The sequence below is a fragment of the Doryrhamphus excisus genome, linkage group LG8, assembly GCF_037039965.1.
Source record: "Doryrhamphus excisus strain RoL-2023G ecotype Guam linkage group LG8, RoL_Dexc_Guam_v1.1, whole genome shotgun sequence".
Classification (NCBI taxonomy): Eukaryota; Metazoa; Chordata; class Actinopteri; order Syngnathiformes; family Syngnathidae; genus Doryrhamphus; species Doryrhamphus excisus.
Genome location: NC_136364.1, coordinates 3,679,275 through 3,705,316, shown reverse-complemented (window position 1 = coordinate 3,705,316; position 26,042 = coordinate 3,679,275). Strand labels below are relative to the sequence as shown.

Genomic DNA, 26,042 nt, shown 5'->3' with positions numbered 1-26,042 from the left:
GAGGAAAAGGGCTGCCGTGACCTTTGATCACAGTCCCCTAGATCATTTTTTTGGTTCCATAACTCAAAATTACCAGAAGAAAAAAATCCCTACAAATGTAGAGAATGGTGTGACTACAAGCGTTTCAGCATCTTTTGCTCGCACTAAACCACACAATGAACTAGCACACCTCCTTAAAGTAAAAAAAAAACTATTGAAGTATAGCGTATGTGAGCTTAATATTCAATCATCTGTGCTCAACAACTTGTTTGTGTCTTCACAGACATCATGGAACATTTAGTTTGGCCCTATGAGAATCCATCTCATCAGCATGTTTAAAAGAACGAACGCAAAACATGCACACGTTTGGCCGACTGTACGCTACATAATCAATCACGGAGCATTATGAAGAGCTTAATCTGAGCTTGTGATGTTCTTTATTTTTGCGTGGTCATGTCAGCGTGCGCGTGATGTAGCCCGAGCTTCCTGTCAATCAAGTGGCAGCCGCGGGAGGGAAATACAAGGGAGCCAGAAAATAATCCATCACGAACATGTCACTTTACTTGTTGGGGCGTCTTTTGAAGACGACACAAAACATTTGCGGCACATTCATTTCCACTGCACACTGGAGTACGATAAAAGAGCGTACACTCTCGGTGTGTAAAGTAGATTCTCAAAGGTTCTAAAAAAAAAACAATGGCCACATGAAAAGAAGTGGCCCCATAAACCTGAAATGTAAGGCTTCTTTTTACTTCTGGAAAAGGCACAGACAACAATAAATTGTGACAATATATGAAAGAGCTCAGCCAAATAAACTGAAAATAACTTTAGGAAAACATGTGGATAACTTAGTTGAGTGGGTAGCACACAGGCCACACAGCTAGGAGACCCAAGTTCGATTCCACCCTTGGCCATCTCTGTGTGGAGTTTGTATGTTCTCCCCGTGCATGTGTGGGTTTTCTCCGGGTACTCCGGTTTCCTCCCACATTCCAAAAACATGTTAAGTTAATTGGCCACTCCAAATTGTCCATAGGTATGAATGTGAGTGGGAATGGTTGTTTGTCTATTTGTGCCCTGTGATTGGCTGGCCACCAGTCCAGGGCATACCCACGACCCTCGTGAGGAGCATAGGTGGGAGAAAGCTGGTCTCAGGTCTCTAATTCAAAGTCTTCAAGTCTCAAGTAAAAGACAAGACATGTCGGGTCAAGAGCCAAGTCATAGGTTTTTCGAGTCCTAACAATGCAATGTTCAGATTCAGTGGGAAATGGAAATGTGGAACGTGGAAATGACATATCAATGGTCACATCAGTTGAATACTTTCAGTGGGGACATGTTTTACTCAACACACTCTCGAGTAAATCTCAAGTATTTTCAAGTTAATCAGTTAATCAGTCCGAGTCATTAATGTCAAAATCCAAGTCAAGTTGCAAATGTTTAATTTTAGTGTGAAGTTGATTGAGTCCAAGTCATGTGACTCGAGTCCACACCTCCGCTTTGTAGTATCCAACAGGTTTTCAGTTACACAAAAACAATAATAGTAATTAGGGATGTCCACTAATTGGCTTTTTGCCCCATTCCAAAATGGTGATATTGTCCGACCGATACCAATATGTGTAACATCACATATGTGTGGGGCACCACAAAGTTGTTTTAGACATCCACCAAGTGTCCGTTTCCGGATCATGAGTTTGTTGTAGCCACTTACCTGTTGCTAAGAGTTGTTGCTTTTTGTTGAGTGAAGAGTAAACTGATTGGTAATTTACCTCGACTCACATCGTCACATTTGGTGACCCTCAACGTAGGTAAAAATGTTGAGGTGTCTTTCTTTTGGCAACACAACCCACGTCCATGGTTTCAACACATCGAAGCCCAGTTCTACTGCAAGAAATAACAATGACACAGGACGTGACAAAGTATTTCAATGTAGCCAGTATGGGAGCCCATAGGCCTATTATATACAGCAACCCGATATAGATATTTACTGATATTACAGCCCTATAATATCCCTAGGACGATATTATCAGACATCCCTAATAGTAATACATTATATTCACATATTATTATAACAATAAAAAAAATATTAGAACAATTTAAAAACGGATATATTTACTCTTGAAAAAGGGTTGTGTCCCAAATGTCGCATACAGTATGCCATAAACTCAATGAAAATGTAACTGTCTAGATGAAAATATTACAAAGACAGAGCAGAGCAACATTTCATTCTAAACTGAAGAAGACCAAATATACCGTGTCTTATTCTACTGTGGCCTTTTAGACAAACACTGACTCAAACTTCTCCTTAGTCATTCCGAGACTTGTCGTAAGGGAAAATACCCCTCAAGGCGACGGCCAAGAGAGTGGGAAAAAAAGGTTCCAAACGTGCACAGTGGTTCTGTGTGGACTGTGCGGGCCACCAGAGCGCCAACACACTGGCTCTGAGTGCAACATGTGGTTCTGATGGGCTCACGTGCAGGAGGCGAGGCCAGTTCAAGCGCCGGTACTCCGTGATCTTGTTAGGCTGCAGTGCAGCAATGACAACCATATGCTGTTCTCATACTTACACTGCTGTTTTCATGCCATTAACAAAAAACATTAATTTTGTACTGGGATTGAACTCGTAGTGGCTCTCAGAGTAAGAGTGAAAGACGCTTCTGCCATGTGGGCCCAGCAGGCAGGTCGTAACTCCAGACTGATGTAAGTGTGGGGAGGCCGCTGCTGTCTAAGTGCACCTCATGTGTCTTTACCTTGCTTTCCTCTCTGCCACCACATTCCACAGGTGACCCTGACAGAGGCAGCGCTCAGCGCTCACTTATGAGCACTGCCCTCAATACAAACTAGTGACGACACGCAAGCTAGATGTGTGAGGACATCACATTCCGATATTAACATAGCAGTCAGCCGATGATAGCGACAGCATCACGATACATTAGGCGCCTGCCTTATGAGGAGAATCTTGGTTATATTTGCACAAATATTTCATATGTACGTATATGTCTCTGACATCAGTTGTTGATTTCTAAAACATAAACCACAGATCACTCCCACACACTACCACCTTGTACTCCTGCCGCATTTTGAGAATCATAAAAAAATAAAAATAAAACAACATTTTCTCAATAATTCCACAGCAATTAAACACCAGGAGGTGACAGTATCACTCTGCCAACACCCTCTTATAGCATCTACGGTATTATGCGTCTGTCAAGCGCGCTCAAAGGGCAAGTAGTTTTACTTTATTTTAGTTGTATTTAGTCTCAAGCCGCACTGGGTAACCTCTCTCTGTACTGATGGTTAAGAATGATTAAGTGGTCCTTCAACCAGTGTCTGCAGAGCTAATCAGGGTTTTTGGATGGTGAAAGTCAAGCGTGAGAGATATCAAGCCACAGCTGGAGCTCATCCTCTTCATAAAAACGTTCCACATTGCCCACCCCCTGTTATTTCTGTCCATTCTTTCATACGACAGCATAGATAACACATAATGCACGTTATCATTCTTCCCCCAGATTAAGCTTAAAGGGGGAGAGGGGGTGGATTTTGCATCCCTTCAGAGGGACTAGGTGGGGACCCGATAAAGGCTGAACGGGCCCGCGCTGATGTGTTGTGACATTGTTGTGGTAGATCCGCTCCACTGTGAGCAAACACCGGGCGGTTCACACGGGGCACTTCTTTATACTGCCAGTACACTGTCTGTGTGTGTGGAATCTTCTGTCAACTATTCCAACTTTCAACAGGGGGGGGGGGGTCATGATTTGATCCACGTTTGGCAACAAAGTTTGCCCAAGATTAATGGCGCTGCCTCAGGGGTCTGAGCCATGTCTGGCCAATATAACACAATGCCCATTATGTAGTCTCATAATAAACTGTGGTTAAATTATAGAGAGGACGGGGGGTGATGGGTGTTAATTTCTCCCAATAGTCCCATATTGCACGAACTGCAAATTACAATTGCCCAAGATTGGTAAGAGGTGATGTCATTGAGATAAACTGCCAAAGAAATAATGCACTAGAATGCAAATAGCATGCAAATATGCCCCCTAGTGGCTGTAAGCAGTACAGGGTCTGACATCAGTGACTGGATGTTTAGTCAGATAAGAGCTTGTGCAGTGACATCATTGACACGTAATGCATTTTTCTGTACATGGCCTCACCTCATGCAGAAAAAAGTTAAATATCTATCCAACTCCCCTGAATGCAACTCCTGAGCGTAACACCTCCAGTGCTGACCTCATGGTCGTGACTTCCCTCTCTAAGTGAGGCTGAGCACATGTTTTCGCAGGGCCACGCTGTGTGGGAAACATTCAGCATTCCACACCCACTTGTTGACCTCCTCGAACTCTCGCCGTGCCTGATTCCTCGACATTAACTCAGCCATGGCGCACAGGATGTCCCCCCCCCTTCTTCCACACCAGTTGACATGAAGAGAAGTGTAGGGGAATTTCTCGTTCTCTTGAAAATAAACCAACGGCACACTTTGTGAGGTCAGTCATGTGACTTCACAGGGGCAGCAGAGTTGCCATAAAGATGGTTTTATAACAATTTTCCAACCATCAACTCGGTTCCTGTTGGTTATGAAGCCTCTAAGATGGAAAACAATCACTGATGATGGTTCACATTTGAAAACTATTTGCCCCATAGGAAATCATGGAAATACAATTACTTCTAACCAATTCATGCTTCAAATATATAATACTGTATATTTATAAAATCATACTGTTTTGTGGCCTATTATTAGTCCAAATATATGCATATTTTTTGCCTTCTAAAGCATAAAAATGACAAAATGAACTAAAATACACACAAGGCACCCGAAGACACATTCAAAGATGTTGAGATGATGTGTAGTATTCTACACTGGTATGTCAGTAATTACATTACTGACGCACTATATGTCAGTAATGTTATTGTATGCTAAGTGAGACACACAAGCACCAGATTTAATCACTAGAACAACGGCAGGTTTGAATGATCTCACATCAGGCACAATAAACAATAAACATAGGCTATTGTGTCAATCGTAACCCACGGCAAGCTACAACTAGGCTCAGAACCTCCAATGTCACTTCCTGTCTTTCCCCACTCAGCCTCCTAACAATGCAACACATTTAAAGCAACACGCATGAATTTGAGTCTTATTAATGTCTTAAATGGCTTATATTGTTTGTCTATATGTGCCCTGTGATTGGCTGGCCACCAGTCCAGGGTGTACCCCGCCTCTCCCCCAAAGACAGCCTACCACCACCCTAGTGGATGGATGGATAAAAAGACACACATTTCTCTCAAAGGCCAATTCATTCATTGATCTTGAACATTTTCACATAAACCGTATTGGTATGTGGAGTACTGGTATCTGATATCTGGTATCTACTTGGTATCGTATTGATACCAAAAGTTGCAATATCACCTCTCTCTACTGCATTGCACCCATCCATTTTCCATAGCTCTTATCCTCATCAGGGTCGCGGCGACTGCATAGCAACTTCGTGTTAATTAGCCAAAGTGACCAGATGGGTGCACACATTGGCATAAATCAGAGCTGAAGGCTTCCTGAAGGAGAGTATCATTATGTAATCAATGTTGTCTCGTCTTTGAATGTTTCACTAGCAAAGCTTAAGCAAAGGTGCACATATTGACGTCATCCAGATGAGGTTTTTGGACAAGGGCCTCCTAATCTTGTTTTAGGACATTTCCATAACGCCAGCAGTTTAAACGTGTTGCTTAGCCTCAAAGGCGTGTGTGCCAGATGCCCTTTTTCTCTCTAAAGGGGCCCTCCTTTTCAAATGACAGCAGCTGGGAAGTGCTTTGGTAAGAGGAAAAGGAGTCGGTAAGGGGGGGGCACATTTTAAAGACATAAAGGGTGTTTGTGCATTTGTTAGACAGTGGCACACTTCTAGAACAGAGCAAACCGCATGGCTTCCACATACGCAACGTGCGGCCTGCGGGGAGGGGGGGCTGCCTTTTGCAGTGGGTGTAAAGACACAGAGATGTGGGGGCGAGGCCAGCATGTGGATGCAGAGACAGCAGGTTGCCCAACAGGCGCTGATCCTGTGATGAGGGGCCAGAACTGGGGGAGTGCGCACGTTTACCACATTATGGTCTCCTTTGTATGATAATAATCTAGTTCATGCCGATGAACCCTGCACTGTCAACGAAAGTGGGCATTTACTAAATATCTGATCATGATAAATAATGACTGTTGGGTTATCTAAATCCAAACAATGTCCAAACCTTTTCCACCAAGGGCCACAACCTGAAAAATGAAAGGATGCAAGGGCCACTTATCAGATATGAAGTATGATAGTTAGACAATACAATATGAAGTTAGACATATTTCAAGAGGCAGATTTTTCTTTACATTTTTCAAATATTAACTGTGAGTACATTTTCATTGCAAAATACTGCCCACTCGGGCATCTCCGTGTGCAGTTTGCATGTTCTCCCCATGCATGCGTGGGTTTTCTCCGGGTACTCCGGTTTCCTCCCCCATTCCAAGGTTCCTAGGTTAATTGGTGACTCCAAATTGTCCATAGGTATGAATGTGAGTGGGAATGGTTGTTTGTCTATATGTGCCCTGTGATTGGCTGGCAACCAGTCTAGGGTGTACCCCACCTCTCACCCAAAGACAGCTGGGATAGGCTCCACACCCCCACAACCCTCGTGAAGATAAGCGGTAGAGAAAATGGGTGGATATTTAAACTAAAATGACATTAATCTTCCTCACACTACTATGAGTTTATTCTTGTAAAATAGCTATTTTTTCCTCAATAGAATAAGACTTTTTTCTTAATATGTTCACTATATTTTCATAAAATTGCTGCTGTTTTATTCCAATTTCAGCTGTTGTTTCTCCTTACAACATTTTTCTTGTAAATGTTCAAACAGTATATAAAATAAACGACCAAATTATTAATATGACCAATAATTATACATTTCAAGCATATGTGTTAAGCAGGAATGAAAGTCAAGTGGTCTTGATTTGGCAATATTTGATTGATTACACATGATATATTTGCATCTCAACCAGTTGCTAGATTTTTCCACACAGAGGACAAACTATATATATTTTTTATCTTTTAAATAGTTTATGATGGTGTCATCTGTTTTAAATCAGAAAAACGTGCTACTTCAACGGTCATTTATGGTCCACCGCACAGTGTTGAAATATAACAAACAAGACAAACTAAAAAAAGTGGGGGGGGGATAAAGCAGAAAGGCACAATGCGTGTTCCGTAGAAACTCTACACACTCAAATAATGCAACCAAAGCACGCAAAGCATAAATATACACCAGAATATGTCTATATTACACATTTGTACAAACCATACCAACATGTTGTTTTCTGTCATGTCTGCTGAGTGACGCCAAAGGGAAAGACGGAACAACACGGTCATCTAGTGGAGGAATTAGAAACACATTTTCCCCACGCCTCCTCCTGTGGCTTGTGCTCAACTACCTTGGCTGAAACAGGGCGTCGTGCCGAATCAAGAAAAGTCGATCTACCCGTAAATCGGCATATCAATTTTGGCGTCTGTTTTATTTATCTTGTGTTTGTGGAGATATCGTCACATGGATCGCCTGTCCTCATTTGGAAGTAAGTTCAATCCTACCAGAGTTATGTCTTGCATGCACCATTGCGGTTAAATGCGGTACATATGCTTCACCGAGCTAGCGTTATTATGCTAACATTAGCATACAGCAGAGTATACCGTATGTGTTTTCTCTGCATGAGCGATGTCGAACTAAAATGTGGTGCTGTATGCATCATGGCTACTGTTTAATTGTTGAATGAGAGTTTATAAATCAGAGCTCAAGACTGCAGATAGCATTGGCTCAAGTCGCTTTACTTTTAGCTTTGATGCTAACCCCGAATATGATTCCCTTAGATGACCCCTTCGACAAACCACCATGCAGAGGCTGCACATCCTTCCTAACAGAGCCTTACATCAAATGTGCAGAATGTGGACCTTCTCCTTTCTTACTCTGCCTCCAGGTGAGTAAATGGCAAGTTAAACACCTCTTGATCCTTACATCCTATTCAAATTCTGCTTTTTTATTTTTATGCCAAGTGTTTTACCAGAGGATTTGAATACAAGAAACATCAGAGTGACCACAAGTATGAAGTAATGGTAAGTCAAAGTAAATATCTTCACATTGTCACAGCACGTGTCTTCATTATTCTTTTTCTGTATTCAGACATCAGACTTCCCGGTTCTGGAGCCCGGTTGGACGGCGCAGGAGGAGGTGGCACTCCTGGAGGCCGTCATGGACTGTGGCTTTGGAAACTGGTCTGTGATGAACTGGTTCATTTGTTGCCTTCTTTCTCAAACCTGGCTCTTCTTGCACACTAACAGTATTTGATCTGTCGAAATCTCCAGGCAGGATGTTGCCTACCAAATGCGCAGTAAAAGCAAAGAGGAGTGCGAGAGCCACTACATGAAGAATTTTATCAACAACCCGCTCTTCTCCTCCACGCTGCTCAGCCTGCGCAAAACTAAAGATGCTCGCTTTGCAGACGACGCCGTTCCTTTCAAACGTGAGTAGCCATATCTTGGACAACACAAACACAAAGACGATACGGCTCAATTCTTTGGGCTATCCCTGAAAAACTGCAAATAACGGCTCACACAATATGCCTCACACACTTATGAAACACATTTGCAGTTATTAAATGTGTAGCTACACACTACTAATAAATGATGGTGAAAGAAAATAGGTAGAACAGATGGAATCTGAGTGCCGGTCTATCCTCGAGCTGGGTCATCAGGCTACCTTGACAACTGTGCTTCAGTTGTCTTTAATGGCTTTAATGTAAATGACGTTTTACGGTGTTCCATGGAAAAAAATCCGAGAAGAACTTTCATTTTTGAACGTAGCTCCTCTTAGCCGTAAATACACATTCTCCACACATATCCTTTGAAATTATACAGCCTGTACAGCCCAGTTGTAAACCGTGTCATGCGTCCTCATGTTTTCTCGAATATATTTATTTCACAGCAACAGATGAGCCCCCCCGGCCCACCTTTGACTCTGTGCTGTCACGAGACATGGCTGGATACATGCCTGCTCGTGCAGACTTCATGGAGGTGAGTGGCTGGCCAGTTTTTAATTCATATGACCAAACATGATCTCAGGGTCAATCATGCCCTGATTGCTGCCTCACAGGGAACGTCTCGCGCTTTTATTTACCTTGGGCCCTGACATTGTTGTCAAACATGAGCACTTCAATCCAGATGACTAATAACTCTCTCGCTGTGTCAACAAGGAGTTCGACAACTACGCAGAATGGGATATCAAGGACATTGATTTTGTGGATGATGACTCAGACATCCTGCGAGGTTGGTAGTAGTAGCGGATGCGTTTAGTGGCCAAATCAAAGATTTAACAACAGGACATGCAACGTTATCTTTGTGTGTCTGTTTCAGCACTCAAGCTGGCAGTGGTTGATATTTACCATTCAAGATTAAAGGAGCGACAACGCAGGAAGAAGTATGAAATCTTTTGTTATTTGGCCAGTTATTACTTTGTAATGACCACAGTCTGTCACTAGATGGCACTACACCCACCTTTACTTCCAACGTCAATACATGAATTTAGAATACACAAAGCATTTTTATGTTTTGCAATCCAACAATGCAGTAAAAAAAAAGAATGTCTAGAAATTTATGAACACATTTAAGCTGCCGTCATCCATACCTTAAATGTTTCACATCATAACTCCACACAGCCTTCAGGTTGCGCTCACAATTATTCAATCACTATTATGTCTACAAAATGTGCAATAAGTGAATTTGCACACGCCATTTCGACAACACCAAGCAACTGCAGACCTGCCAACATGTACACAATTTTTGTACTCTGCACAAAATAGTTGCTGACTGAGTTGACATCATGTGACATACTGATGAATACCTGACGAATTGTTTTCAAAGCAGGGGTGTCCAATACGCGGGCCAGGGGCCATTTGTGTCCTTTGGCTCATTTTTATGGGCCTGCAGCACACTGTAGAAATAAGATGAAACAAAAAAAGCCAGCAAAGATAGTGAAAAAGACATCATGTAACAAAAAAGCGGTATTGATGATCATTATATCATCATATGATATATGATGACATAATGATCCTCATTTTGCAACATGGAGATGATTTTCTTCTTTTCCAGGATCATTCGAGACCATGGACTCATCAACATGCGTAAATTCCAGGGTGAGTAATTGTCTGAAAACCAGGGGAAGCATCTGATGTGTTGCCAGCTGTGGTTGCTATGGTTACAGGCAAAACAACCGCAGCATAAAATGAGCGCATTTAACCCCCTTGGCCTTCTCAGCGAGCCAAAAAGCGGCTAGCAGGGCTCATTTTGACCATCAGTGCATCCTGCACTGCCAAGGCTTCTCGGTAGGACCTCTTCATGTGGCCTCAGAGCTTAGACGTTGAAATGAGACGTGAAACAACGTGTTGCTATGAAGTTGAAGGCGTCCGCTCATGATTTATTTATTTTAGCACCTTCCCTTCCTTCCTTCCATTTCGCTCTCTGGTCTCTTGAGACAAAAGGCAAGTCAGAGTAGCCGACGAGCTGCAGACTGGTTGTCATGGAGACTGTTAGAGATTGTGTGTCTCTCACCAGTGTGTGCACCATAATGGAAAGCACTACCCGAGCCTGAGAGGCTCACACACACACACACACACACAGTATCATGTGTCGGCACCCCAGGGGCACAGCAGCGTGTTCAGTGTCGTTTTGTACAATTGCATGATGGCATGTTGCCAGCATCCACTTTGTGAGCTGAGCAGCAGCGAATCATTTAGCACACTGGAACTTGACCGACGCACACCTCTTCTTGCACTCCTCAGCCTTCTTCCCTCAGGCGTTACTCGGCAACACAGGCCACAGGCCAGTTAATGACCATTGTTTTTTCCTCTCTCAGACTCCTTTGTTATTCTCTAGTTCAGAGTTTTCCAAGCTTAATGGAGCCAAAACTCATATTTTATGGAAGACGAATGTCACGGCTCACCACAAGTTCATTAACTGCTAAAATGTTAACACCTATTGATGTATTACATCATTGGATAATTTAGCCCAGTAATTCAGCAACGGACATAGATTGGCTACTTTTCCTAATGGGTGTCAGCCTCTGTACATGCACACCATTTACAGTGGAATACATCACGTCGTCCAATTCAGTTTGGCATGTCCAAAAGGAGTATCCTACCTTTTCAGTATGTTTATTAACTTCCTGGATTAAACAGAGGTGTTTACCCTTTTTTACCAACATGGAAAGTAACAAGGTAATGACACAGTTACAAATTAGAAATAGTAACAATGCAATGTTTTCCAATAATAAACGATCATCATAATATAATAGTATAATAAGTAAATAAGTTCAGGACTCTTGTCCGTTGTATTTTGGAAACATCAACTGCTTGTATTGTTTCTTGAGGTGGCTCATCTTGTTGCATCGTAGTTCTTTATTAATCCCTTCCATAATTTCATGCCACATTCTGAAATGCTGTGGCTTTTTAGCCTTGTTCTCACGTATGTGTTTTAACTAAGATCATATTTCTCCAAATGAGGTGACTTATTTTTTACACTGCACCTGTTTTGCGTCCAAGTCTGAAGTTTGGGATCCTCTGATTTCAAAAATAAGGTCAAGTTGTCATATTGTAAACATTTTTTCATGTCTAAACTCAAATTCCACAAATACTTATGATTTTAACTTTTAAAAATAACTTTTAGAAATATTTTCATTGATTCAATGTGATGGAAAACTGTTTTAGCTGAAGGTAGCTGTTAATAATATTTTGCTGCATTTTAAACAGATGCCATTCTTTAGAAGGTGTTTGTGTGCCACAGAATGAGACCATTTGTGTGGGCTCACCTTATCTCGCTCTCCTTGTGGTCTTGCAGTATTGGAGCGTTGCTACCCAAAGGAGGTGCAGGAGCTCTATGACGTCATGAGACGATTTGCACGAGTCGCTGGACCTGTTGAACATGACAAGTTCATTGAGAGTCACGCACGTTAGTATTTGGAAGCACCCAAATCTTAAATGTCAATGATATGCTTGCAACATTGTATACAATGTGACATAGCTTTCATCCATATACAGTATTCCATTGCTAGCATCTATGGAATTCTCCCATTTCCCCAGTAATGCGTGGCCAGTGTGTTCAATGAGGTCTATTTGTGTCCCTGTGTACTGTAGTGGAGTTTGAGCTGCGGCGGGAGATCCGCAAGCTACAGGAGTACAGGAAAGCCGGGATCAAGTCTTTCTGCAGTGAGTCCTGGCCAAACGTATGCCACTTTACCCACTCGCCATAGCATCGAGCATGCTCTGTGCTCATCAGGCGGCAAAGTGTACGAGCGGGTGAAGCGGATGCGCGAGGACGAGCGCAGGAAGAGGACCATGTTATGCGACGTACTGCAGTACATCCAGGACGGCAGAGCGTGCCAGCAATGGCTCAGCAAGCAGGCCGCCATGTGAGTTTGATGTCGCTGCCGTGTATTTGTGTGGCTCCTCTGCTGAGGTGTAGTGTGTATTTTTAGCCTCCTTAACGGGCCTCTTGTTTAGTTTCCCATCCCGACTGTTTTTTCTGAGCATGTTCCAAGCGTTTGTAATTACTCTACTCTAGCTTCACTTCAGTTTGATGATTCATCTTTTTTTAGTGCAGTAAACAGAAGCCAGAAACGCTGTCTCTATATAAAAATATATATAGTGTGTGTGTGATGCTTATGTTCATTTTATCTCCTGGCTACAGAGATGCTGGCATCACACCGGCTGTCACAACAATCACAACATCAGGTATGAAGCCTCCCAGCACCACCCCACCATTTGTCACGACACCTCTCCATAAATACATCCTACAAAGATCCTCTATACATGGGGAGCACTCTCAAGTATCCAGTGTGCTCACATTTTCACACACACAGTCATTGTTGTGTTTCCACAGCAACAGGCAGGCGCAGCGCCCCTCCCCTCAACCTGACCGGGCTGCCAGGGACAGAGAAACTCAATGAACGGGAGAAAGAGGTAGCATAAATACCAAAAAAATGTCTGGCTGGCGGGCTGGTGTCCATGGATTGACCATGTTGAGCATGAAACAGAGTCACGTTACGTACGAACTCCACAACTGCATATTTTCAAGATATCATTTTTGGTTTTGTGCAGCTGTGTCAGGTAGTACGTTTGGTGCCAGGCGCTTACCTGGAGTACAAGCAGGCGCTACTCAACGAGTGTCAGCGTCAGGGGGGTCTGCGTTTGGCTCAGGCCCGAGCGCTCATCAAGATCGACGTCAACAAGACACGCAAAATCTACGACTTCCTCATCAAGGAGGGCTATATCACCAAGGCATAGCAGCCCACGGGTGTGTGTGTATTCTGTCTGTGTGTGATTTGTGTGTGTCTGGTGTTACGTGTATTAAAGTCATATATTTAAAACACAAGATTCAAATCAGATGGATTTATTTTTTGGAATGTCCTGATTCGATATTGCTATATGGTCGATATCGGCCAAAAAAAACACTACTAGATTATATCTGCTTGCATCAGGCATCTGACATTTCAGTCTGTTGAGCCTACAGCTCTCTATCCTGACATCACTTCCTGTCTCTCGAAACACTCAATGACTTTTCCATAGTTCAGAAAATGATCCAAGTGCACAGAGTTACATATTTGTAAAGATCCATGCATTGCCATTATAGGGTCATGTGGGTGAGCTGGAGTCTATCCCAGCACATGCCATGGACACTCATTCACACCTATGGACATCCACCTATGGAGTATCATCTTTTGGATTGTTAGAGGAAACCAGAGTACCCCGAGAATCCAGGAGAACATGCTGACTCCACATAGAGATGTTGCAACTGGGAGGCAGACATGATAACCACTAAAGCATATATATATATATATATATATATATATATATATATATATACACACATACGAGTTTTGATGGGGGTGACAGTTTGACACTGGAACAGGTTTTTAGTACTTCCGATGACATATTGTTCAATGAAGGCTGAACTGTTTTCGTCATGTGTGTTATTAGATAGTGTTGCTTCTCAAAGTGTACAATAACAAAACTTGCAGAGGAAAAAAAACTATTTAAAAAAATATGTAATGTTCCGTGTCGCCTTTGCGTGTCGCTGTTCCACCCTTTGCACTGACGATGACGGGTGAGCTGAGCAAGAAGGCGGACGCAGCAAGAGCCTCTGGCGTTTTTTGCGTGGACTTTGTCGTCATGTTGAGGTGTCGTGCACATTGCGTGGACCCCCCCTGCCCCTCCTAACCTGGCCGGCACCTCAGCGTCATTTGAGCATACTGACTTTGATGCTAAATGGAAAGAAACACATCACAGCACGGTGCACTGATACGGGCGTTGCGTTCAAAATCCTCCATATCATCATCATCGTCATCTTCACCATCTTCCCGAGCGGTGAGTTGACTTTTCTAACACTCGACTCAACACTCAAAAAAGCTGTGCTGTTTCATGAAGAATGGATTCAGGGTACATAGGGATGCATGCTCTTTACACTGGTATTCATTATAATATACAGTATTTAATACTATACAACTACCAAATACTACAACTACTAAATTTGTATATATACACAGGGCAGTTTATATATGTATGCACACGCGCACACGCACACACACACACACACACACACACACAGTAGGTTTCCACAGGTGCTTGAAAGTCTTGGAATGAAAGTTATTGCATGACAAAGACAATTGGGACTCAATAGATGAGGGATTAAAACAAATGTGCATACAAAATTGGTGAAAAAGATTTAGTTATTGAAAATATAATTTATGCATTCCAGTAAAACCTAATCCTGATGAACTGTAAGGTGCTGGAAAGGCTTTATAACAGATCTTGTTGATCTTGATCTAAAACCGTTGGTGAATTTCCATGCAGTTATTTTTTCTTGGAGGTGCAGGTAACGTCACACAGAAGGGATCGCGAGGGTCGGAGCGAGCTGGGGTAGCTTACGATATTTCTCGCCACATTATTTCTGTACTCAAAACTTGGAAAAGCCTGATATGACACTTGAGGCATCAGTCACTTCAACGTTAAAAGTATTTATGTCATTACAATGTCTGTAATGTTTGTTGTGAAATGCAACAAAATCCGTACCTGAGAGCAGCAAAGCGGATTCAAAGGTCTTAATACTTGTGGAGTACAAAAGGTGCATTCGATTTTGGTGTAAAAATAGATACAAATTTGTGTTGGCAACAAATAAAAAAATTGCCCACCCAAATATATCCACCCGACCCAGTTTTGCCATTTGGGAAAAAACTCCATACTCACAGAAGACATTTGACGAGAGAAGTAAATTACAAACAGCGCAAAAAGAGTGCACAAGAGTACACAGCCAAATTAGTGTCAGCTTTTAAAGAAATGCTGCAGACATCTGACAGCACGAATTGCCGGTGAGAAAAGAGCAAATACTTGTCACAAACAGCAACTTTACAGTTCAAGATGACATATGAAATACTCTCAATGGAACCGTTCCACCTCTCTGGTAGTACAGTATATTAAAATAGTACGACCTTCCATCTTACCAAAGAAAGAAATTGGAATGAAAACCACTGGTACCAGAACTTGATAGAGATCTGCGTTATAACTTTTCTGAGCGTCTGTGCCATTCTAGTTATTCTTATCACATGGCTATTCCACTATTTGGATTCATCAACACACAGTCAGTCGTCGATGTGCGTGCAGTCAACCTTTTTCAAAGAAGTGTGGCTCTCGTTTTTCCGGCTGGTGGCTCGGGTTTCCTCGCTCGTGTCAGCCGAGGTGGAACCAGAGCCCTGTGGAATCTTTCCACGTTTGAGTGCATGGAGGCAGAGGCACGGTGGTGGTGGTGGGGGGGCACCCATTGAAAGATAACAATGATCAATGATGCTGCGTCAAATAAACTAGGATGGTGCACACTGTCTTCACTGTCTGATTCCTTCAGTGACAGCATTGCTGTTCTCCTGCACAGATGAATACAGTCACAGCCTCCACAATCAGTCCCTTCCTCCTCCGCCATGTGTATAAATAACCATGTGCAGCCGGTGGTGCATCGTTTATTTGGTTCCCCTGTCGTCTTCTTCATGTGCCTGTTGATATGGCAGCCATATTAGTGTGCTCTGTGGGTTGCCACAGCAACACGCTCATCTGTGATAATGTGATGTTTGCGTCTCCTCTTAATTAATCGGTTGGCAGCTCTCTCAATATCGACAATTTGGAGGCTATGTATTTAATATAATATTAGTATTATGAGTATAGCAACAGAAAATACACAAAATCTACAGGAAAGTAACAAGCCTAATCTTGCCATGGAACTGCCGCAAAGGGGGGAACATTCATTCATTCATTCATTCATTTTCTACCGCTTATTCTCACAAGGGTCACGGGGGTGCTGGAGGCTATTCCAGCTGTCTTGGGGCGAGAGGCGGGGTCCACCCTGGACTGGTGACCAGTCAATCACAGGGCAATATAGACAAACAAGCATTCCCACTCACATTCATACCTATGGACAATTTGGAGTGGCCACTAAAGCTAGCATGGGGATGTGGGAGGCAGTACCCGGAGAAAACCCACGCATGCACGGGGAGAACATGCAAACTCCACACAGAGATGGCCGAGGGTGGAATTGAACTCTATAGCTTTAAATGAACACAAATCTTAGGTCATAATCTAATCAATAATACTCCTGCGTCAAATATGCCATCTAACGATAATTCCTACACAATTTGAAATACAGCAGTTTAATGTGTGATATATAATTTCAACCCTTTGTCTCCACAAGTTATAAACATGACCATTTCAAGGAAGACGCCTTACTACCTCCCTGTGCAAACAACACTTTCATTGCCAATTGAACCCATTTGTCTAAGACGCGTTAAGATGTGTTTTTACTGTGAAGGCCGTAAGTGTGCTGGTTTGTCTTCAGGCTTTCGACAGCTGTGTGGTGTGACAATGTACCTCTGCGATAATACAAAAGTGTCTCTTTCTCTCGTGCACCATGGCTGCCACCCCCTTGGTGCGTTGAGCTTGCACATCATCAGATGACATCTTATGACGACCCTCGATATCTCATTTTTGGGGTTATCAGGATGGTGGTGGACAGGGAGGGATGGAGGCGCATTGTGATGGTCACAGCATCGCATTAGGCTACCAACTGAGAAGCCTAGCGGACAAGCCCTAACTAAAACCAGTCCAATGTAAGTCAAGATATGCTAAGCACTTAAAGGGGACCTGTGATGCTTTGTCCACTTTTCTGACCTACAAATGTAGTTAGAACATTGGATTCTGGTGTTAAACGAAGTTTCAGATAATGAGGTTTGCGCACTTGGAAGTGAGCCCTGAAAGAAGTTTGGGATGGCTCTGAATGCTCGGTTTCAGAGGGCATTGCAAAACTGTTCCTTTGTGATGTCACAAAGGAGTGGCTTCCTTATGGGCGTGGCTGGAGGCACCCTCCCCAAAATCTCCTCTGTTTACGAGGCATGCTCAGGCAGAAGTTATTGGAACAAGAGACAAATATTTCATGTAACACGAACGTGAAATTGAAAACATTTGCCAAACTCTTGCTGGAGTCGCTTTTTAAAATATTTGATTAAAGGCAATCATAATTAGAGATTTAGGGGCTATGCACACAGAAACATTTTCAGGTATTTTATCATTTCAGCGTGACCTGAACCAGGATTTTCTGAAAACAGCTTGCAAAGTGGGAAAATCTGAAAATGCTGGCTTGTCGTTTCTGTGTAGACAAGTAACTCACTGAAAATGATGATGTAACCAACCCCTTGCTGTCACATGACCAGAAGGGTGCTTTGATAACAAGCCAACATAAAATCTGTCTGTGTCGGTTCACAGCGCAATACATAGGTGTGCCTTGTGTATTTCATCATCTTCATGCAGTGACCCGCTCCTGTCTGGATGCAACTATTAAACTACAAATTTGGTACAGTGTGGACGCCATTTTTTTTTAATCTGCCAATGTTTCCATGTTTTAAAGTGGTGTAATTTGCAATGTTATTGAAATGATTTTTGAATAGCCAAATCTCGACAACATTCCTTTTTTTACATTGAAATAAATATTGTTCTTAGAAGTTTTCTCACTTTCAAAATATTTTCTAATATAATTTCATTACTCATAGGTTGTTTAGTATTACATACTTTTGAAATTGCTGCTGGCCAACAACAAAAAAACTGGTGCACCGACCAAACCTCTTTTTAGCACCCAGCCTTCTTTTTAGCACCCTTTCGAAATGACATTAGCGTGCATGTGTTTGACTGTGATGAGTGAAGGACTGAACAGTTACTCTATTTTGGGCTGCTGATGAATATTGGAGTATACGATCCTGAGTTTGCACCTCTTCACAGGGTGAATCCCCACAGTTCACCCATATCTTACTATGTTATTACTATGGGAAATGAAGCAACAAACAGGTCCGCAGGGCAAAGACGTGCACAAGGTGTGGATTGACGCATGACGACAAGTGCAGAGGTGTGTGAAGGAACGCCTCGGGCTGCAGCAGCACTGTGACAAGAAGCTTTCTGTCACATACATGTTGACGCCAGATGATTCTTGAAATGAATCTGGAATCTTTCAATTCATGCAAAATGTGCCTCCATCTTTGGAAAGGCAGATATCACCCTATTCGGTAGCTGTGGTATTGGACCAGGTGTATCTAATGTTGGGGATGTTTATCATGCATGTCTTTAGGAGGGACATGTGTGAGAACATGAGATGAGTTGCTCGCCTCAAGGACTGATGGGGGGGGGGGGGGGGGGGGGTAGAGGGGGTAGTCATATAGCTGAGAGTGTCACATTGTGAAGCATGTTTATGGTTATTTGAGAATATATTGTGTAAAATGAATGACATCAAAGAATATGACTCCTATGATAAAACATCTTTCAAATCTGATACAAATATGATGCACAATTATACCTATATGACATGCATTATATGATGCTAGGTGGTTAACAGAGTAAATAATTGGTGAATTTAGTGAACAATGAAGAGATGCCACCTGACAAACTCCTGTAGATAGTTGAAGTGTGAAATAAAACCCAAGAAATTCTACTGGAAAGAAAATTCCTTAAAGGTTCTGAATCGAAGTGCAGATGAAACCAAGACCAATAGTGGAAGATCAATAACCAGAACTAACCAAAATTAAAAAGCAGCGGGTTTCTGCTAAAAGATCCTTTAACCGGATAGTCGGTTTCAGGCAGACAAGATGACTGAGGAGGAATGACAAGACGTGAATTTGCTAGACTCTTAGGAAGTTATTTTCAGAGAAAAACAGATGTGAATACACAAATGACTTCTTGAAGGTGGAAGCACCTGATGGGAAAGAAAACCTAGTGCTTAAAGAGCACTTGGAATAAGACCTAGAAGAAATCAAAGTATTTGGAAAATGAGGAACTTGTTCCGTCCAACCTATTGACGAGATTTATGGAGGCAGTGTTATGGGCAGAAAAAGGATGTGACATAATTTAGCGGCTATCCCCTGCTGACATGAATCGAGATGACTATAAATCACACCTGGAAACACTTGAAAAGGCAACACAAGCTATTTGGGTGTGGGAAAAGTAGGTACCACAGGGTGAGTAAAAACTAAGAACAAGGCTCGTAACGACCTTCAAACAAAAACTGAATCATAAGAACACCCAATTTTGCATCCCACAGATGAAGGAAAAAACAACTAATGGAGGGACCATCCCAGTCTGTCCAGTATTGATCTTGAGTGGTTGCAGCAGAGACCACCACAGATGGACAAGATCAAAAAAGCTTTCTTGGAAAACTTGTGCCAATTTCCCCGAGGCAATCCCAAAGGGATTAATAAAGTATTCTGTCTGTCTGTCATAAATGTACATAAATGTACACATTGCTTAAGTGAACCTGACAAGCGTTTGGCAAAGCATCAACCTCAACAAACGGCTCCAAAAGCACATGCTTCAGACATTCAAAGGTCTTGGACTGCATGACTAAAGACATGCTGTGGCTACATCAGGAGCCTGTGAATGATGCCACAAAGAAGAACACTGCCAAGCGTAACTCTGCAACATCAAGCAGTGCGAAAGAGACTTCCTCTGCCCAAGATAAGAGGATAGTGGAAAGAAGAAAGAGGAAGCCAGAAATCTTGGCAGTGTACAGATTAAACTGTTGACAAACTTGTCATCAGTCAGAAAACTTATGTCATCAGAAGGTGCTAAAGAAACTGAAGAGGCTTTTACAAACATGACACTAATTACTAATACTACTAATACAAGAAATATCTCAAGAGGTTCAAGAACACAAGGTTCCTTATGTATCTGATATCTTGGTGTCTCAAAAAGTAGCTCAAGAACACAAAGTTCTTTAAGTATCTGGTACTAGTAACCCTCCCAATGGTCAAGAAAAAGATTACAAGGTTCTTGAAGTATATAATGGCTTGACCTCTCCCAACCGTCAAGAGAAATATGACAAAACCATTCAAAAGATTAAAAAGATCCTCAAGGTGGGATACTTTTTCCTTAAACCCTGGGCTCGATCAGGCCAAACTGGGAGGACAGGTGCACCAAACCTCCAAAGGCTAAGCTCCCAAACCAAGTTGTCAAAGCCTTCTCAATAGAAACTGAGGAATAAGTGCAGCTTGCACAAGTCAAACTCACAAAACTCAAGGACCTGTCCTGTATCTTAAACGAAACAAAACCAAGTACAACTTGTAAAGTCAAAAAGCAATTTAACGATATGGAATGGAATGGCCTTTATTGTCACTCTGCTACTCTGATATTTCAACATTGTGATCGTCACATGATGATACACTGACGACACTGGATGGCAAAATTGATTTGAAGCAATACACATTAAACCAAAATGGGAGGCAGTTTCTCCAAAAATTACTCAAAATGTCAAACCATCCCATCAATGCAAGAACGAGAGAATACTCTGGATGACCCCTTCCATTCTTCCCAGGAAAAAAGATATTCCAGACGCAACCTTCAAAAGGTTAGCGGTCAACCAAGATGAAGTTACAGAGCTCTTCATGTGTAGGCGCAAAGCCCTGTATATTTGCAGCACATGTAAATCCTTCAGCTGACCAACGATTGAAATTATTAACCAATCCAAACCGATAGACTGAACCAAACTGTGGTCAAACCCAGGCACAAATATCATCGGAACAAACATTGCTCTTGGGGAAAAAGACGCTGAACGCACAAGCAACGCTGCCGACTCCAGGAATGGAACATTCAAACAGAAATTAGCAGGATCTACATCAACCTCCTCTGGGTTAGAGCAACCAAGGTCTCCTCATGGTGACCAACTGTTCACATGAGTGACCCACTGGCAAGGGAGGGATGTGTACACACGTTAGTGTCAACACACTTCTGCGAAGGCAAGCCAGGCAAATTCCAATATCCATTCATCAATTTTCTATACTGCTGTCCCAGCTGACTTGGGGCGACAGGCGGGGTACACCCTGGACTCAGGGCACATATAGACAAACAACCATTCCCACCCACATTTATACCTATGGACAATTTGGAGTTGCCAATGAAGCTAACATGTTTTTGGAATGGGGGAGGAAACCACAGAGATGCCCAAGTGGAGATTCAAACCCAGGTTTTACCGATCTCCTGACCTGAGCTAACCACTTGGCTACCATGCGGACGCAATTTCCAATATGAAGGTTGGAAAACCGGTAAAAAAAAATGATCTCATTGGGTTCAAGAACCAGAAGGTCAAGGGTCTTCTGTCAAATTTGGCTTTTGTGTTTAAAAATGAGCATCACATGACTATACATGCGTTCATCAAAGAGTATGATGATTCTTACGATGATTATGATGCTGGAAATGCATGTCTTTGAAATCTCTGATATAACCATGATGCAAAATTGACACGTACGCGACATTGCTATGACATACACTGTACGATGCTAGGTGGTTATGGTAAATGGTAAATTTAGTGGACAATGAGGAGACGCCACTACGTAAATGACTGCTGTGAGAGAAGACCGGTGTACGGTGTACCACTGGTACGTAACTACTATAGTTGCTTCAAGATGCAACAGTGGTTAGTCTTGAGTAGTAATTTGATACTATTCCTCTTTGATTCAAAGGTTATCACCCTAACCTGACAAGCTGTAAAAAGTGTGATATAAAATTCAAGAAATACTACTGGAAATAGAGAAAAAATTGAGTTGATAAAGTGTCCTCAACAAGCCTTTTCAAGTGCAGGCCAACTTTAGTCCAAAAGAACTGGACAATAGTAGCAGTGTCCTTAGTTTAAAATCATTTTGAAGTCCTTTGCAAGCAGCACTGAGTCAACGGAATCCAATAGAAAATGTCTTCCAGAATGGTCTGCCTGCTGCGCTATGATTCTCACCGACAGAATACCCGTTTTTCAAACTTCCTCGTCCTTCTTGAGATCCACTATCAGGTTTTATTTTCCACATGCACTGATCTAATTAAATGCAAAAATCCTTTTTATCAATTTTCCTCAATTCAGAAAGTAATGTACCTTGGCTCTCTTTTCTAATGGTTGCTACAGAATCTTCAACAAACTAATGCCTGTGCTTGTGATTAAGGAAGATGTACTGCACTTTCAAGCATGTTATTAATGCATTTTTAATGACACCCTTTGTTTACACAATTGCAAACTGCGCTTATTTTGAAGCCTGGAAGTGTGTTGTTGAGAATGGTGGTTGATGATTAAGCTGAGAGCTGGGTGCAAGAATAAACTCAGAACCTGCATGACATCAGTGGGCACGTTTGCATTACACACAGTAAAGCACAACAATGTAAACACCAGCTTGAGTCACACAGATGCACTAGCATGCTCTGCTAAACCAAGCTAACCCAGCCAGCTTCCACCCATGCTTTTGCCAATTTGGGATTTTAGTTCAGGAAGGGGCGGGTTAGTGTTTGTAATGTGACTACTGAGTGGAGATTCTGTGTTTTATTGGTCAGTTCCAAGATTCCGTAAACGAGGAAATCATAGGGCCAAAGTTTGTGTAACAAAGAATTAAACTGTAATTGTGTTGCATTCCAGAAGTGTCTGCCTGCTGGACTATGATTCTCGCCTCTTGAAGAATTCCCATCTTTTCAAACTTCCTAGACCTTCTTGACAACTTCCTCCATGGGTTCCCGCAGCCACGGCTTCTTCCACCAACACCATCATCACCATCGTAGCTCCGTGGTGCCGGCAACTGTGCCCAGGCTGCTGCCGGAGAATGGGAGCCTTCTGGGGGGCATTGCTCAGATCACTCCCAACCTGTTCCTGAGCAGGGGCAATGTGGCGTCCAACCGAAGCCTCCTGCTATCCAAAGGCATCACGTGTGTGGTCAACGCCACCATCGAGCTGCCCAACTTCAACTGGCCGCACATGGAGTACGTGAAGGTCCCGCTGGCCGACATGCCGCATTCGCCCATCTCCTTGTACTTCGACAGCGTGGCCGACAAGATCCACAGCGTGGGCCGCAAGCGTGGTGCCGTATTGGTGCACTGTGCGGCGGGCGTCAGCCGCTCGGCCTCACTGTGCCTGGCCTACCTCATGAAGTATCACCGCGTGTCCCTGACCGAGGCCCATGCCTGGGTCAAAGCCCGCCGCCCTGTCATCAGGCCCAATGGCGGCTTCTGGCGCCAGCTCATCGAGTATGAGAGGAAGCTATTTGGTAGGAACTCTGTGAAGATGGTGCAGACACCTTATGGGGTCGTACCGGATGTTTACGAGAGGGACCGCAGGAGTCTGGCTCCGTACTGGGGCCTGTGAGCCACTGAACCACTGGACTTGAAGGCCAATGGAGCTTTTTAAAAACTCTGGTTTACTTTGAATAGGATGAAGTCAGTCTTGGATTGAAAAGACCCACCGGGACCACAATGCAATCAAACGCCGGTGCTGTCTACCACCTGGTGTTCACTGTGCTTGGCTCCGTTCCCTGTCATGATGTCACGTGGTGGTCTTGTGCCAGTCTTACAGAGCAGCATGCCCCAAGTCTATGGTAGCATTTTTAAGAGCAGTGTACAGAGAAAAATGTTTATGCCAAGCAGTGCAGTATCCATAGTCAAAACTTAGAAGAGCTACCTAATGATTTTGATACTTCACATATTTGGTACCGATCAGTGGTACTGTATGGTATGCTGCTTTCAACTTCATTCATTCATTCATTTTCTACCGCTTATCCTCACAGGGATCGCGGGGGGAGCCAGCTGTCTTCGGGCGAAAGGCGGGGTACACCCTGGACTGGTGGCCAGCCAATCACAGGGCACATATAGACACACAACCACATGGAACGGAACAGTTAGAACAATTTATCATTTTAAAGAATATTGCAGAGATAACATTGACAATTATTTAAAAATCGTTTCCCCATATACGTATTTGTCAGTATCGTAGAACTAAAATGAAAAACTAATTTCCGTAGATACTGTAGTACTACGCATATACAAGATTTAGAAACATTGTTATAAAATCTTTGTTGTTTTTTTTTTACCTATATAAAAGGTGTGCAGAAAGTCCTAGAGAAAGTTCCTGTGTAGCACAGGGCTGAAGGTCCTGTTCTGTCCACATGCACACAATTTTATTGTGCTAATTATTGCTGTTGTGTCAAAGAAAGTGGAGCTATCAGATGCTATCATATTTTTGTATAGTCAAATTATAGTCAAATCAGATGTATCTCCCTTGACAAATATTATACTGCGTTGCTTTCAGTATGATGCAGCACAAGAATATAGTATTGGTACATTCTCAAACATCAATTTGGGTATTTTAAAGTGCAATGTTGCACTCAATCTTATGTTTTATTTAAAATTGAAACAAGACTAAATAGGTTCATTTGGAGGTAAGATGCTTATATCCTGCTCTTTACTCTGCAGCCTTATGACAAATGAGGCAATTGTTTGTGTTTGAATTTGTAAGACAATAAAGACCTAACATGCAACATTGCTGTCGTTTGTATTAATGCAAACCAGAAAAGAAGCTTTTCATTGCCAGTTTTTTGCCTCTCATCTTCCAGCAAGGGATGTTTTAAATTTGGGGGTGTCAAAGGAACAAACATGGGGTTGTTCATTTCTATCCGGTGAAGTCCCACGGGAGCAGGCACCTGGCAATGAAAGCTATTCATCTTGTTTACACACTTGTAAAGTGTTCACTATAACTTGTAGAGATGGCCAAGCTCATCTGATGGTAGATGCACAAGTGTCAGGCCGCAAAATTACACACCTATTTCCTCTGAATGCCATATTTTTCCCACTCTCTTGCCTCTGCGCTCTGCATAGAAAGCCACATCCCTCAGCATGAGACGAGGTATTAACGTCCATTAAAACAGTGAGAACAACAATCTGCATCAGCAAGGCGCACCAGGCTTCAAGGGAGCCGACAGAGGTTAAGGTTAAGGTTATTTAGTACCACAATTTTCCTGGTGTCCAATATGATTCATCCATAGAGGAAGCAGAGTCTGAGGACACATACGTGGACAGTGCCATCACTGTGGCTGCGGTATCTGGGGTCGTTAAGACGCTCCTCAGTGGCAAAGCTCCGGGGGTGGACGAGTTCCGCCCAGAATTCCTCAAGGCTCTGGATGTTGAGGGACTGTCTTGGCTGACACGTCTCTTCAACATTGCATGGAACTCGGGAACAGTACCTTTGGATTGGCAGACCGGTGGTCCCCCTTTTCAAGAAGGGTGACCGGAGGGTGTGTTCCAACTACAGGGGGATCAAACTCCTCAGCCTCCCTGGGAAAGTCTATTCCAGGGTGCTGGAGAGAAGGGTACGACCGTTGGCCGGACCTCTGATACAGGAGGTCCAATGCGGTTTTCCTCCTGGTCGTGGAACACTGGACCAGCTCTACACCCTCACGAGGGTGCTTGAGGGTGCATGGGAGTTTGCCCAACCAGTATACATGTGCTTTGTGGACCTGGAAAAGGCATTCGACCGTGTCCCTTGTGGCGTCCTTTGGGGGGTGCTCCGGGAGTACGTGATTGGTGGCGCGTTACTACGTGCTATCCGGTCCTTGTACAAACGGGGCAGGAGTCTGGTTTGCATTGCCAGTAGTAAGTCGAGCCTGTTTCCGGTAAACGTTGGCCTCCACCAAGG

General features: G+C 43.0%; 2 protein-coding genes across 2 annotated transcripts; both read left to right on the top strand.

The window, feature by feature from the left end:
• The first annotated feature begins 7,415 nt into the window (after positions 1–7,415).
• On the top strand, positions 7,416–13,409 carry tada2a (transcriptional adaptor 2A). Its single transcript, XM_058079436.2, has 15 exons — positions 7,416–7,567; positions 7,860–7,966; positions 8,043–8,102; positions 8,170–8,261; positions 8,352–8,509; positions 8,971–9,059; positions 9,239–9,311; positions 9,399–9,462; positions 10,134–10,177; positions 11,877–11,987; positions 12,173–12,244; positions 12,315–12,447; positions 12,726–12,769; positions 12,918–12,997; positions 13,136–13,409. Exons 1-15 carry the CDS (start codon positions 7,543–7,545, stop codon positions 13,319–13,321), a joined length of 1,338 nt encoding a protein of 445 aa, XP_057935419.2. The 5' UTR covers positions 7,416–7,542; the 3' UTR covers positions 13,322–13,409.
• Positions 13,410–14,139: 730 nt separating this feature from the next.
• dusp14 (dual specificity phosphatase 14) lies at positions 14,140–24,888 on the top strand. The gene is made up of 2 exons (XM_058079171.2): positions 14,140–14,401; positions 23,001–24,888. Exon 2 carries the CDS (start codon positions 23,088–23,090, stop codon positions 23,718–23,720), a length of 633 nt encoding a protein of 210 aa, XP_057935154.2. The 5' UTR covers positions 14,140–14,401; positions 23,001–23,087; the 3' UTR covers positions 23,721–24,888.
• The last annotated feature ends 1,154 nt before the right edge of the window (positions 24,889–26,042 follow it).

What these genes read in the sequence shown, in the direction of transcription:
- dusp14 (XM_058079171.2), top strand. Translation starts at nt 23,088, where the DNA reads ATGGGTTCCCGCAGCCACGGCTTCTTCCACCAACACCATCATCACCAT.
- tada2a (XM_058079436.2), top strand. Translation starts at nt 7,543, where the DNA reads ATGGATCGCCTGTCCTCATTTGGAA. An exon ending in GACTGTGGCTTTGGAAACTG is followed by an intron (nt 8,262 to 8,351) that starts GTCTGTGATGAA and finishes CGAAATCTCCAG; the next exon opens with GCAGGATGTTGCCTACCAAA. An exon ending in CGACGCCGTTCCTTTCAAAC is followed by an intron (nt 8,510 to 8,970) that starts GTGAGTAGCCAT and finishes TTTATTTCACAG; the next exon opens with CAACAGATGAGCCCCCCCGG.